This window comes from Chaetura pelagica, unplaced genomic scaffold (genome assembly GCF_000747805.2).
Source record: "Chaetura pelagica isolate M959 unplaced genomic scaffold, ChaPel_1.0 scaffold222, whole genome shotgun sequence".
NCBI classification, from domain to species: Eukaryota; Metazoa; Chordata; class Aves; order Apodiformes; family Apodidae; genus Chaetura; species Chaetura pelagica.
In genome coordinates, this window is record NW_009952711.1 from 1,544,577 (window position 1) to 1,558,741 (window position 14,165).

Sequence of the window (14,165 nt, forward strand, 5' to 3'; positions counted from 1 at the left end):
GGTCCCATTACTAACCCGAAGAAAGTAAGTGGTTTAGAGGGAGGTGCCATTCAGCAGATTCCAGCAGGAACATCCCATAGCCTTGCCTGGACAGCTCTTCCAAGGGACAGGTAACAATGACAGTGGGAGATAGGCATACATGTTTTTTATCCAAGTCCACTTTGGGATACGTATAACTCTTTCCTGAGGGTGTTTACTCCACCTAATTTGTTTCAAGTATTCTGCTTGTAATATTTTGGACTCCAGTCTTTTCTTCTCTCTTCCTCTCTCACTCCTTTCTCTTCCTCTCTTTTCTCCTCATATCTTGTTTCTTCTTTTTAAACTGTTCCAGATTACAAGTGAAAATTGAGGAACACCAAGGATTTGGATATTAGTTCTTTGTAGATGAAGATTTTTTTTTAATCTCTTAGACAAAAAACATCTCTGTTTACTAAGAAATTACAAGTTAAGCAGTGGGAGAAGAAACAACTCAGTGTTTTTTATTTTGAGCTTCTGACAGCTGTTTTTTTTTTTTTAAGGCTTAGGCAGTTTACTGTATCAAGGAGTAAACTAAGCACAAGACTTGGGGTAATGGGGATGTTTAGACAAATTACTGGTCTGAATTTAAACATTTTAACAATTTTCTGAATGGTTACATGTAACCTAAACTGAAAACAGATACCTAAGTAAATAGTTTGGTTATTAAAACAATAACTGAAGTAATTAATACTTTGTTACACCAAAGACATGAGCAAGTGATTGAAGTGAACCCCTAAACTTTGGGTTTATATATGGACTAACAAAAAAAGGAATAGAAAAACTCAGTATTTGAAAAATAATTCAGGAAGAATTTCAAATTCCCTGTTTTAAAGGGAACTATCTTAGAAAAATCAGTTAAGAAAATAGTGAGGCTCAAATAGGATGAAATGGTACTACCCCTTTTGAAGTCTCACTATATTATATCAGTCTCATCCAGCATTTGTGCTAAAACCTGTTTTGTGAGTACTGGTCAGCTTTTGCACAAATCAGATAGGTACATATGGCTTTATATTTACGATGTTGTAGGTGTGTGTGTTCATAAATGAGTGTTTGATTTATAAAGACTTGTACCAAAATGAGAGCAGAAATGAGCAGAAAATACTTTCAAGGATCAGGAAGCTAGTCTGCTTCAATTGTATCAGTTCTAAGAAAAATATTGGTTTGGTCAAGCATGTACTTGACCTACTTAAACTGTCAATTTATTAATGCAGTTGTAATATTTTCAGTAGTTAACTTATTTTGCTGTTTGATTGCAGGCAGGTTGTGGCATGGCACAGACCCTATTGTGTGGATCTTGAAGAAAGTACCTTTTCGCATCTTCGTTCTTTTCTTGAGCACTACTGTGACAAAATTAACAGTGAGGTTCCCCCTCTTCCTTTTCCTACATCAAGGTATATACAGCATATTCCTGTTCTGGATTGTTACAAGATTTTTTTCCTTACAGCAGTGGTGTGTGGTTTAGTCCTGGTTAGTCTTTAACAAGCGCTGGTCTGGTTTGTTTGCTCTTTCAGGTGCTGTTTGTATAATACAGGAGCTTTTTAGTACCTCAAATGTAGCAGAATCTTTTGTCTAGATTTCTTTTTTAAATTATGTACTGAATTAAATATTTTCTTTCAGAGTTACCTTTTAAAACACGTTTTTCTATATAGTCAAAATGCATTTACTATTTCTGTGCATTAGTCCTGCTTTGCAAGTTCTTCCTTCAGTAACCAGTTTGAGTGGATGCTTACTGACTTGAATCTGCTGATAAGTTTCTTCAAGTCATATGCCATCAATCTATACGTTCAGTCATTGACTAACATATGTATGGTGCTCAGACCAGGAGATGTATAGTTGCCATTCTGTTTTGAGTTGGGATCAATGCTCTGATAAAACCCTGTTTCCATCTAAGGAGAGGTTATTTTTCTTGAAGTCTTCTTAGCTTGTGAGACTATTTCCTTCTTGCAGCTCCAGGTCTGATCATCCTGGGAGAAACAGAAATAGTTCAGAAAACATGAGAAACTTTTTTAAAGGTCACATATGACTGTTATTCTGGTTGTCAAGTAGCATAACTTGTTTTGCATCTGAATGAACAAAATGGAGAAAGCTCAGTTTTTTCAGGAACAAATTTGTTTGTGAAACTTGGTAATGAGGCACAGTATTACAATTACAGCAGTTTGCTTCTGATACAGTGATACACACAGAGGTTAGTTATGGACAGTTTGGGATATTTCATGATCAGTTTCATGTGGGTTGGGTTTTTTGTTGTTTGTTTGTTTTTAAATAAAGTATTCCATTACTTTTGAAAATGCAAACTGCTTCTCACACATGGGACATTCATAGACATGAAAACTCAGTCATGTTTGGAATATTTATGCAAGAAGCATTTTCCTTGCTTTGGATTCAGGTAGTCTTTATGCGTTTCCATAAATTGGTCTTTTCTGAACAGTCGTCCAGGAAAAGAAATGCAACAAAAGCATATCTTCTTAGTGCCATGGTGACTAAAACAGCCTCTTGACAAATCGTCAGTAATTGTCAGTACAGCTTCCAGATTTGAGTCTTATCACCAAAGGTGATGTTTTAAATATATGTAAAAAAGGCAAAATGTTAGTTTCCTCACCGTTTTGGTGAAAAACGCTATGAATATATAAAACCTTTGTGACTCTTTTGTCCTTGCTACAAAGTTTTTCAGAAGTTTTCTTTCTAAGAAGACTAGAAATTAATATCGTGACTTTTCAGTTTTAATCTGCTCAATGTACCCTTAAATCTTCTGAAAGAAGACTACATTTATTACTACTTAGAAGGTTTATTTTTTCATTTATGTGAGAAACTTATTTGTCTGTCACTGTATTTTGGGATGATTTTGCATTTTAATTCATGGGATGGCTTTTTTAAACTGAGTGCCTCTTGGAACTATTGTTCTTTAACCACTTTTCTTTATTCTGATTTTGTTCTTGTTCTTTTAAGCAGATTTGCATTAGGTTTTCTGAAGAGTTTCTTTAAAGTCTCAGTTGTAATTTACTTACCTTTCTGGTTTGCAAAATCAAATGAGCATTAAAAGCTTACTGCACAAATAGGTGGAAGGGAGTAAGGCTAATGACTGGAGAGGTGAAGAGGGTTGTGTTTCTTTTTACAGGGAACATCACAATTTTCTTAAGTTGTGTTTGAAGCTGCTTTCTAATCACCTTGCACTCGCACTGGCTGGAGGTGTAGCTACGAGTATTCTTGGCCGGCAAGCTGGTCCTCTGCGAAATTTGCTGTTCAGATTGATGGACTCTTCTGTCCCTGATGAAATTCAAGAGGTTAGTAATGCTTTTTTTGTTTACATGCAGGAATCGTGCTATTCTCTTTTCTTTTTTTCTTTGACTGTGTAATCAGAGATTTCACTGACTTTCTGAACTTGGCAGTTGGATTAACACAGTTCTGACTTACCAGTTTTGCTCATTAAAGTTAAAACATTTAATCACTATCACTTTTTTATGATCTGAAAGCAAAGGAGAATGCTTACATGAGAATTTTAAAAGCTGCTTTTATTTTGTAACATTTTAATTATCATTACTTGGAATAATGAGCCTAAACTGTTAATGTTGTGGATTGAGTAGCTAACTTGAGTAACTTCTCCTCAGATGGCACTCTTGTAGGAAACAGCAACTTAGAAATAATTTTGTATTGTTTTAACAGTATTTCACTCTGGCTCCTTCACTGTGCCACGTACCTTCGTGTTATAGAATAAAAGTTTGATGTGCTATTGTGTGATAAAATTCTGATGGTAAATGAATGTCCATAATGTATAATTTGTGAAGTACTTAATTTTTTAAGGTACAATTGAGTTGATGCTTCCCCTCACTGAAAAAGTAATTTCTTCCACTCTTGATTTTAGGTCGTAATTGAGACTCTGTCAGTAGGAGCAACTATGCTGCTTCCTCCGTTGCGGGAGAGAATGGAATTGCTACATTCTCTTCTACCCCAAGGCCCTGATAGATGGGAAAGCTTATCAAAAGGACAGGTAAGGTCAGATAAATATATGCCGTGTTTTGAAACCAATTGTATATTTATTTATTTAATGTGGTGGAACATTTTTTCAGTGAGATGAGCCTCATTTTCAGAGTGCAAGCACGTTATTGGTGCAAAGCCCAACTTAAAATCTGTAGCCTGGCTAAATCAGAATCTAGTGAGCTAAGGAGCACTATATGTTTTCTCAACATGAAGCTTGGCTACAGAAAAATTAGGAATTGCTGCGTTAGCATGTCAGTACAAGTTGAAAGTTTAGATGTTTTTTTTAGCCTGATTTAGCAAGTCTTGGTAACAGAAAATAAACTGTTTTCTGGGAAGAATACTTGTATAATGCTTTTCCTACATGTAGTTCAACCTACTTTGCAAAGATGACTAGGGGCAGCCTCCCCTTCATCTCCCTCAATAATCAGATAACTGAGACAAACTGGAAGAAGTATTTGATTCAAGGTCTAGTAGGTTTCTCAGATTTTTACTAGGTATGGTCTTACAATTCAGTATATTTATCTGTTCCCTAGGACACCAAATCTGCAGAAAAAATTATCTGGATTTTTTTTGTAAACTCCTCCAGCTTATTTTCCTATTTTCTTAGAATATTTTTATTGCATAACTAGGCCTGATGCTTTTTCTTCTTAGCTCATTGTTTTATCTTTGTTAATGAAGAGTGTTTCTTGTGTCTAAACATTTTTCTTTAGAGAATGCAATTGGATATTATTCTGACAAGCTTGCAGGATCACACCCATGTAGCTTCCCTGCTTGGCTATAGCTCACCATCTGATGCCACAGAAACATCCTCCCTGTGTATCAGCTATGGAAATCTTTCTGATCAAGCATATGCTGTCCAGAGCAGTCATCCAGATACTCACCTAGCTGAAATCTTAATGAAGACTCTTCTAAGAAACTTGGGATTTTATACAGTATGTATAGGCCTTGTGATTATTTTTTTAATATACTGTTGAATACTTAGAAGAGCTAAGTTTTTCCCCACCTTCAGAAAATGGGGCTATTTTTGTTTATCTAAACTAGCATTGCTGTATGTATTTATCCTGAAGTGGACTAAAGTAATTTACGTGATCTCTAACTTTATGGTTCTGAAGTTATTGTAGTGGTATTTGTTGTTGAACTTGGCTTACTTTACTGTAAATGGTTTCATAGCTGACTAAGGTATTTTATTGCTCTTACTTTGTTTTCAAAATTAATTTCAAGATAGAATGTAGAACATCAATAAGTAGATTGTCTGGACCCCTTTCTGTCAGTACAATCTCAGCCAGCAGGGAAAGATGGGCAGGCGCCAAGAATGTGCATTAGTTTTAATTAACTTCATTAGGGTAACTGCCTTACAATAGTTAGCAAGTACATGTCAATCATCTTATTATACCTAGTGTGTCAAACAGATTGTTGTTCTTCGCTGTAGAGGCTGATGAAAAGTTTAGGGGGACTGTGAGAGCAAGTAACTGGCTCCTTCAACTTTTTACTCAACTAGCCAGGTAAATACAACACCGAAAAGAAATTTTTACTTCTCTGGCATCCCCTGAGTTTGAGGGTTGGTAGGTTTTTTTTTTTCTTTTCTCTAGACCTCCACCAGTCATGTAGATTGAACTATCTACTTTGTGTTATTTCTACTAGCAACTAACTCATTTTTTTCAATAGAAATTAGAATGAAGTAGCTGTTTATCTTCTGGACTTTTAATTGCCATCCCAGGTAATGCAAGGAACAGTTCTAGCCTGAAACATTTTAGGTATCAGCCCACAATATCTTATAGAAGGTTACTACTTATATTAATGTGATTTGGGGGTCAGGGTGGGGACTGAGATCTTTGATCCAGTTAGTCTTGATGAGTTGAATGAAAAATATTTCTGCACCTGAAAATACCCATTATAGGATAGAAGTGATTGCTTGACAGCTCTTACAATCACTTCTGTGACATTCTCAACCATTGTAGTTTCAAGTTTGGTTATCCCATGATACACTTGACATTTGATTTGTTAATAATCACAGATGCAGGTGGTAAAAGCAAAAAGCTTCTTTTTAAGGTGATAGTATTACAGCATTTGGAGACAGAATTAATTGGGTTTTTTCGCCTTTTGTCTTGATAGGACCAAGCCTTTGGAGAACTGGAAAAAAACAGTGATAAATTTTTACTGGGTACATCATCATCAGAAAATAGCCAACCTGCTCATCTTCATGAGCTTTTATGTTCACTGCAGAAACAGTTGCTTGCTTATTGCCACATCAACAGTGTTAGTGAGGTGAGTGTTCTTATTTTTAGCATTTTGGAGGGGAAATTATTTCAATACGCATGAGCAGCAGAATGTGGTGAGATTCTTTTTGAAAATCTTTTGTGTGTGTGAAATCTAAACTCAAGTAATGAACCTCATAAATACATTTACAGAATTATTCTTTTGTTTCTTTTTTTTTCTTGTAGAATTCCAGCAGTGTGGCACTGCTTCACAAACACCTTCAGCTTTTATTGCCCCATGCTACAGATATCTATTCCCGTTCAGCAACACTGCTTAAGGAAAGCTCTTGGAATGGCAGTGTTGGGGAAAAACTGAGAGGTAAATGTTCATGGAAAAATCAGTAATAGTGGCACTGTAAGCTCAGGCCAAATTTTAGGTTTTAGATTTGAATACTAAAATATCTTATTTTGCCTATATCTGCATAAAGTAGACATCCCAAGCCTTCCCCAGAGGAGGAGTTTAAATGTCTGCCCAGGCAAAGGATCTGATTCGTGGGTTTGATACAACATTTGGGTTTTTTGTGGCTTTGTGCTGATGGTTGGACTTGGTGATCTCAGAGTTTCTTTCCAACCATGACAGTTCTGTGATTTTGCATATACGAAAAATAGAGAGGATACTGCCTCTGTGATTGCTTCAGTTTGATTAATTTTAGGTTTCTCTTTTTAAAAGTACATTTTTTTTGACATTACAGAAAAGTACAGAAGTAAAATATGGAATGGATTAATAATTGTCAAACAAACTCTGCAATTCAACATATAAAGTTGAGTTATTTTGAGACAGCTGACATGTTTTATGTACTTCTTTCTGACTTGTGTTTGGAATAAATTATATTCTGAATTATAGTTTGTTTGTGTTTTCTCTATAGATGTAATTTATGTATCAGCAGCTGGTAGTATGCTCTCTCAGATTGTCAACTCACTGTTGTTACTGCCCGTCTCAGTAGCTCGGCCTTTGTTGAGTTACCTGCTAGATCTGTTGCCACCTTTAGATCGTCTTAATAGACTGTTACCTGCTGCTGCCCTTTTAGAAGATCAGGAATTGCAGTGGCCACTTCATGGTAAGTGTCATAACTTAAACTATTAGTCTGAAAAATAAAGAATGGCATGTTGTCTTTTTATAGTGGAAGTTTTTTACCTTTAAAGATGATGGGTTTTTTAAGCCAAGTGTCTTGCTATATGTCCTTTTCAAATTCTTGGAGGTATTACCAGCCCTTGCTGTCGAATACTTTGACCTGCAGGCAAACTTCTTTATTCTGTTAACCCAGAATATATATTGACTTGAGGAGGAATCCAAGAGCAATATGGGAAATACATATTGAAGTGAAAATACTGAGCTTGTGGTTCATGGAAATACCATTCCTTCCCTGAAAAAGAAACACTGATTTTGGAATCATAGGGTTACTCAAGTTGGGAGGAACCCATAAGGAATATGGACTCCAACTCCCTCCTCCTTGCAAGACTTAGCAAAACTAAACCATATGACTAAGAAAGTCATGCAGACATTCCTTGAACTCTGACAAGCTTGGTGTCATGACCACTTTCCAGGGAAGCCTGTTCCAGTGACTGACCACCCTCTCAGTGAAGAATGTTTCCCTTACATCCAGTCTGAACTTGCCCTGATGCAGACAATAGATTATTTTCTTATGATATGTTTACTTTAATATATAAATTTTACTTTTGCTTTCCATTTTGTGATGTAATGGGATTTTACCTTAGAATCATTAATTACCTGCTAAATTCCTAAACGTGTGCCATCAGATATTTCTGGTGCCAATGAAACAGAAATACAACAACAGAGGTAAAGTGACTGAAATTTGTGATAGGAGGTGCTATACTACTTTGCCCTTTGCTGCAGTTTTCATTAATATTTTTGGCAAATTTTTCTGCATTTATTAAGTGTCTGTTTCCAGTTGTATCTTTTATCCGTGCACGTTTATTAGAGTACAAAGAATTACGTGTTGGACAGAACAGGTTTTGGAGCAGAGTTTAAAAGAGCCTGCACTTCATTGAGTTATGAACAGTTGTCCCATGAATGGTGATGTGGGCTCAGCTGCTGCTGAAGTTATAATGTTATCTGTTTGTCCTAATTGGTGTTTCTTCAGTTTACAGGTTGTTGACTGAGGGACAAATCTGCTATTAACTGGGAAATACTAACAGTGTCTGCCATTAATTTTACTACTTTTGGAATTGTTTTCAACAGCAACAGTGACTAATTTGACAATTCATTGCTAATACTTTTAGGTGGCCCTGAGTTAATTGATCCTGCTGGAGTGCCCTTACCACAGCCTGCCCAGTCTTGGGTATGGCTTGTTGATTTGGAGAGAACTGTGGCTTTGCTCATTGGGCGGTGTCTTGGTGGCATGCTTCAGGGACCTCCAGTGTCCCCTGAGGAGCAAGATACAGCCTACTGGTTGAAAACTCCACTTTTCAGTGATGGAGTGGAAATGGATATTCCTCACCTAGGTAAGCTGTTGAATGCAGTTGTCTAATTGTCATTGTATATGTTTGTGTTCAGCTTTGAAATATCTGATGATGTTGGAACCAGTCTGTGTCCTTAGGGTTTGTATTTCACTATTCTTGTCTATATAGTAATACAAAAAAGTTAAAAAATTGATCTAAAATTGATTTACTTATATTTAAGTATATGCTGTGGTTAATAAAAGGTCTTTGAAAGGCCTTGAATGAAATGAATGAAAAATCTGCAATTTCTCTGTGCAAGAAGTAGCAGACTTCATTGAGTTAATTTTAAATGTTTCACTCTTAGGTGCTCAGCATTTAACAGAAAGATGAGGGGCTCCATTGTTCATATTTATTATTGAAATATATTATCTTAAATAGTACTCTACTTAAAAAGAGGAAATTTTATTAATTAGAAATAATGCTATTAACACCAAACTTCAATCCCTTTGATCTACCAGAACTGTTAACAGGACTCAGCATTAGTATTCCTAGATATCCCTTCCTATCTGAATAAGCACTTGATTCTGCTTCTCTGTGGCCTGTTCCTTGGTCACATCTCTTGTTCATATCTCCTCCTTCCTCTGACTCTTGAGAAGACTACTTCAAGACTCATTCACAGAGCATACTATTTTGAAATTTTCTCATCTGAAGATACAGTAATTGCAAGTATATGGCTATGTAGCTCGGGTAGAATTAATCATACAGAATTATGCTACTGAGGCAGAGCTGGGTAATGCTTCTAAATATTCATACATCTTAGGTAGATTGTAACTCTTAAGTCACCTTATTCCTTATCTAATGTGAGTTTGTAGTTGACAATGAGATGTTTTGATTTTTTTTTTTTTTAAATTAAGGGGAGAGTGAAAACTGTTTTATATGCTTTTAGATAGAGCCATGTAATCCTGAAAATTTGCAGAGTTTAACTTCTTTAATATTTCCCTTCTATTAGACAAATGCATGAGTTCCTTATTAGAAGTGGCCCTCTCTGGAAATGAGGAGCAGAAGCCATTTGATTATAAGCTGAGACCTGAAATTTCTGTCTATGTTGATTTGGCCTTGGGTTGTACAAAAGAGCCAGCAAGGAGCCTCTGGATCAGTATGCAAGACTATGCTGTTAGTAAAGGTAAGATGTTGAAAATACGTTGTCTTTTTTTTAGACCATATCTGGGGCAAAACTGAGCAAATTCCTAGTTCCATGTAAAGCAATGGCTCGGTGAAGAGAGGAGCTCCAGTTCAGTGTTCGTGCTTGGGAGTTTGCACCCCAAGCCGAGCTCTTGGAGTCCCTGGTAGCAGGCTGTGTGTGCCCCCTTGGCTGACTGGCTGAAGTACCTTGAGCAGACCAAACCACATCTGTCTGAATCAGTGTATTTATGAGATATTGGTGCTAAACTCATTTCTTAAGCATTAAAACTGCTTCTAAATTGCAAGATTTAAATGAGGGAAGGTTTTTTAGTTATGTCAATGAAAATATATTTGTTTGTTGAAAGCCAGTTCTGATCAATCCTTTCTATTTTCAGATTGGGATACTGCAACTTTGAGTAATGAATCACTTCTAGATACAGTGTCCAGATTTGTTCTTGGGGCTCTTCTGAAACATACAAGTTTACTTAGCCAAGCTTGTGGTGAAAGCAGGCAAGTAACTTAAACGCTTCTTTTGAAAATTTAACTTCCATTTTTTAAAAGAAATTTTGCATTATTTTTTTCCTTTTTGGGTCTTTTTGGTAGGTACCAGCCTGGCAAAGCCTTGGCAGAAGTTTACCGTTGTGTCTATAAGGTTCGGAGTCGCTTGCTTGCCTGCAAGAACATGGAACTTATACAGACTAGATCATCCTCAAGAGACAGATGGGTAAGGCTCTAAATCTCCAGTTCTTCAGGCTGTGAATGTAGCACTGGGATGCAGTACCATGGAAGCCTACAACTTAAATGTAGATCACTTAGCTGTATTAACCAGGTCACAGCTTGTTCTGGCTTCAATTCCTGAACACAACTGAGCTATCTAGGCCTCTGACCTCTGTCCCTATCCCTTCCCCTTCACTGCCTTATTCACCCCTTTTTCCTTCTTCTGTGGCCAGACTCTCTTCTTAGTCCTGCCATTACCTTAAGATTGCTATCCTGGTCAGTCCTACATGTATGGTATATATGATAGGACTGAAACTAGCATGATGGCAGCTTCTGAGTAATTTTATTAAGCCAGGTCAGAACTGATGATGGAAGTATTCATGGAATTACTCAGGGTTTGGAACTGTTACACATCACAAAGAAGTCTTTAAAGTAGGATTAAGGTTTCCCTAATAGGATTTTTAAATGCTGTTTGCAATCTACAAGTGGGGTATTTTTAAGCAAGGCAGTTATCATGTGGCATCAGGAATGTGAGGCTTTGTAACTATATTATAAAGCACCGGTAATGCTTTTAAAAATAATTTAGGTCAGTTTCCTCCTTTTAATTAACATGAAGGAGTTATTTGGTTTTGCCCCTTCCTTTCTCATGGCTGGCATCTAATATATCTGCAAGAGATTCAGCACTTCTGAAATTACTGGGTGTGGTGTGTCTGCCCAGGACAGTAGGCTTACATTAATGGTGGTTCTCAGGCTTACCAGGCATACACAAGGTGGTAATTTTCTGCACAAGTAATAAATTTGTTGCTTCTCATTCATATTGTTGCTGTTGTGTATGCTCACAGACAGGTACTGTGTACTCTATGTGTGCAGTAAGTTCCCTTACTACTGGAAACCCTCAGGCTTAGTGTGCAGGTGTAATACAGCCAATCTGAGTGTGTGCAGTATGTTTGTTGCTTCAGAGAGATCTCAGATTTAATACTACTGGGACAAAATAGCTGGTTTGCATTTGCATAGTTTTAACATGAATATCCTTTTTAAAGGGAGAAGAAATTGAGACAACAGCATGTGGTTTCTAAAGGCTTTGATGCTGAAATGTCAAAGTTTGACTATAATCTAAGTAAGCATTACAAGGAGACATTTTTCTGCCAATAATTTGAGTAACAGCTACTAAAGGAAAATTTCCAACTTACATATTTGAAAGCCTTGAATGTAAACAGCTGTCTTTGTTGTTTATTTCACACAATATCAAAAGTATCTTTTTGACAGGAAAAAAAACCTCGTTAAATACTTGCATTATATTCTGTTTACCTTTCATTTTAGTGAGAATTAATTTCACTGTGTACATGTATTTTTTTAAATCAAGATGTTAGATAACCAGGAATCTGCTGATGTTGATACTCAAGAACATTCTTTTACTCGTACAATCGATGAAGAAGCAGAAATGGAGGAGCAGGCAGAACGTGACAGAGAAGAAGGACACCCAGAACAGGAGGATGAAGAAGAGGAAAGAGAACATGAAGTTATGACAGCTGGTAGTAAGTACTGGTTATGTGTGTCAATAGTGTAATGTGCTTTGGAAGGACAATATTTTTTTGTCTCTGAGGTTAAATTGAAGACATTATCATGAAAGATTTGTCAGCATAAAGATTGTGAGAAGTTTTGGGTTTTTTTATAAAACGGTGGAGTGCTTTAATTGGGTCAGAATAGTCTTTTGATACAAGGGAAGGTGAATACTAGGCAAATGGTCTGCCTTTATGGACAGTTCTCAGGGCATCTGATATACTTCTTGCATGTGCTGTCTACAAGAGTAGTAGGTTTCACATTGTTCTCTCTAAACTTCTATTGAATACATCTCTGGGGTTTTGTCAGTATTTATATAGAGAATTTTTGCTGTGTGTCTTAATCTTGTGTGTAATAAGCTTCGAAGCGTAATGTTATTCTGGAGTTTATAAACTGCTATTGAAAACAGTGCGCCTACTGAGTTGGAATTCCTTATATCTTTGAATATCTCTGATTTATTAAAAACTTTGAAGTTTTAGTGAAAGTTGGGTATTTGCAACACTTTACAATACTTTCTCATTGGTTGTCTAAAAAACTTCTTTAGTTCTTCAGAAGATCGCTTGGAAAAGGTGTACTTGGCAACGTGTTGTTACAAGCCTGGGCTTGTAATCACGTTCAGTGGGGTAGTTAATGCTGAATTTTTCTAGTTTCAATGAATCAGCATCTAGTCACACTAAAAGACAATGTTTTTAAAGACAGAAATCATGTTAGCCTTTGAAAATTCTTCTATAATGTGTATAGCTTAAAAAGAAAACTGGCTGACTTGAAATGTTTTCTGTAGATACATTGGAGGTTTTTCTTTTACAAATATTGTTCCTCTGGATGCTTCTTTTTCCAGTGTCTGCTGCCATCACCTATTTGATGTTAGTGTTTATATTCCCTATTAGGGCTCCTGTATTTCTGTTTGGGTTCTTATCCACTAAAATGTATGTTGCACCTTTAGGTTGTGTGTGGTGTGTCATGATACCCACAGTGCAGTAGCTTTTCCTAAAAGTGTGCTTGGAGTTGAAGTGTACATTCATGAGATGATTTATGGTTCTAGAAGGTATAGGTGTTACCTGTTCAGTAGATGCAATATGCTTTTGCTGCTCGATATGCAGTTATCCTGGGCAAACGTTCAGTGTTCTCAAAATTCTACCTCGAGGGAGTTTCTGGATACAATAAAGGAAATGTAGTCAGAAGTATCCAGACAGTAGAGTTACATGCACAAGTGAGTAGGAAGATGATGACTCTTGTACTGGAAATCCTAAGGGAAACTGAGCCTGACATGCAGAGTTCAGTTGTGTCCTTGGTGCTTCTAACTGTTGATACAAATAAAGCAAGTGTTTGGATTTAATTTCACCTTCTGAAAGGGGAGCTGAACCTTTTAAATTAAAATTATTAGAGTCAAGAGATCTTTAAGTCTTTGGACAGAGATAATACAATCTCTCACACAGCTTCTTTAGAAGAATCTGGCACCTAAGACAACATCTGAATTAAGCAAAATGAAGACTTAAGAATTTTGTTAGGAACTTCACTAACCAAAGCTAATAAAAGCCTGAAACTTTTTAATTACTGAGTTACAGATTTCCTGGTGTCTGGAATACAGTTTTATAGAAGCATAATTTTATATACATCTGCTTAAAGGGAAACATGAAATAATGTTTTTTCTCATTGATACTATCCAAAAAGGAGTTGGGTTGCAGTAGAACACTGAAAGAAAGTTTACTGTTCTGCCAAATTGCATTATCCTCTTCATTTCACACTTAATGTTTGTAAAAGCTTCGTTTATCCTGTTTGTATAACTTGTTTTATAGCTTTGTATTTTGATGTATTTTTTTACTGTTGGAAAAATATTAATTGTTCTTTGTAGTGGGGCAGTTTTTGGCCCAAGATGTAGATGAATATTTCATTCTATGTAGCTTTGTCTAGAAGTTAAGACCTTCTTTTTGTGTTGCATGTTACAGAAATATTTCAATGTTTCCTATCAGCCCGTGAAGTAGCTCGCAGTCGGGATCGAGATAGGATGAACACTGGGACAGGGACTAGACTTGATGATCCACCTCCTCAGTCTCAGCA

At 36.4% G+C, this 14,165-nt stretch overlaps 1 protein-coding gene across 1 annotated transcript in view; it reads left to right on the top strand.

Moving 5' to 3' along the window:
- Window positions 1–14,165, top strand: part of HERC1 (HECT and RLD domain containing E3 ubiquitin protein ligase family member 1) — a 74,032-nt gene that overhangs the window by 8,424 nt on the left and 51,443 nt on the right. The window contains exons 10-23 of the mRNA XM_009994373.1: window positions 40–110; window positions 1,275–1,409; window positions 3,134–3,299; window positions 3,878–4,003; window positions 4,704–4,925; window positions 6,106–6,258; window positions 6,435–6,567; window positions 7,115–7,306; window positions 8,490–8,711; window positions 9,658–9,831; window positions 10,226–10,340; window positions 10,434–10,554; window positions 11,911–12,082; window positions 14,054–14,159. Coding sequence (XP_009992675.1) covers window positions 40–110; window positions 1,275–1,409; window positions 3,134–3,299; window positions 3,878–4,003; window positions 4,704–4,925; window positions 6,106–6,258; window positions 6,435–6,567; window positions 7,115–7,306; window positions 8,490–8,711; window positions 9,658–9,831; window positions 10,226–10,340; window positions 10,434–10,554; window positions 11,911–12,082; window positions 14,054–14,159 — 2,108 coding nt within the window. The remainder of the gene's footprint in view (window positions 1–39; window positions 111–1,274; window positions 1,410–3,133; window positions 3,300–3,877; window positions 4,004–4,703; window positions 4,926–6,105; window positions 6,259–6,434; window positions 6,568–7,114; window positions 7,307–8,489; window positions 8,712–9,657; window positions 9,832–10,225; window positions 10,341–10,433; window positions 10,555–11,910; window positions 12,083–14,053; window positions 14,160–14,165) is intronic.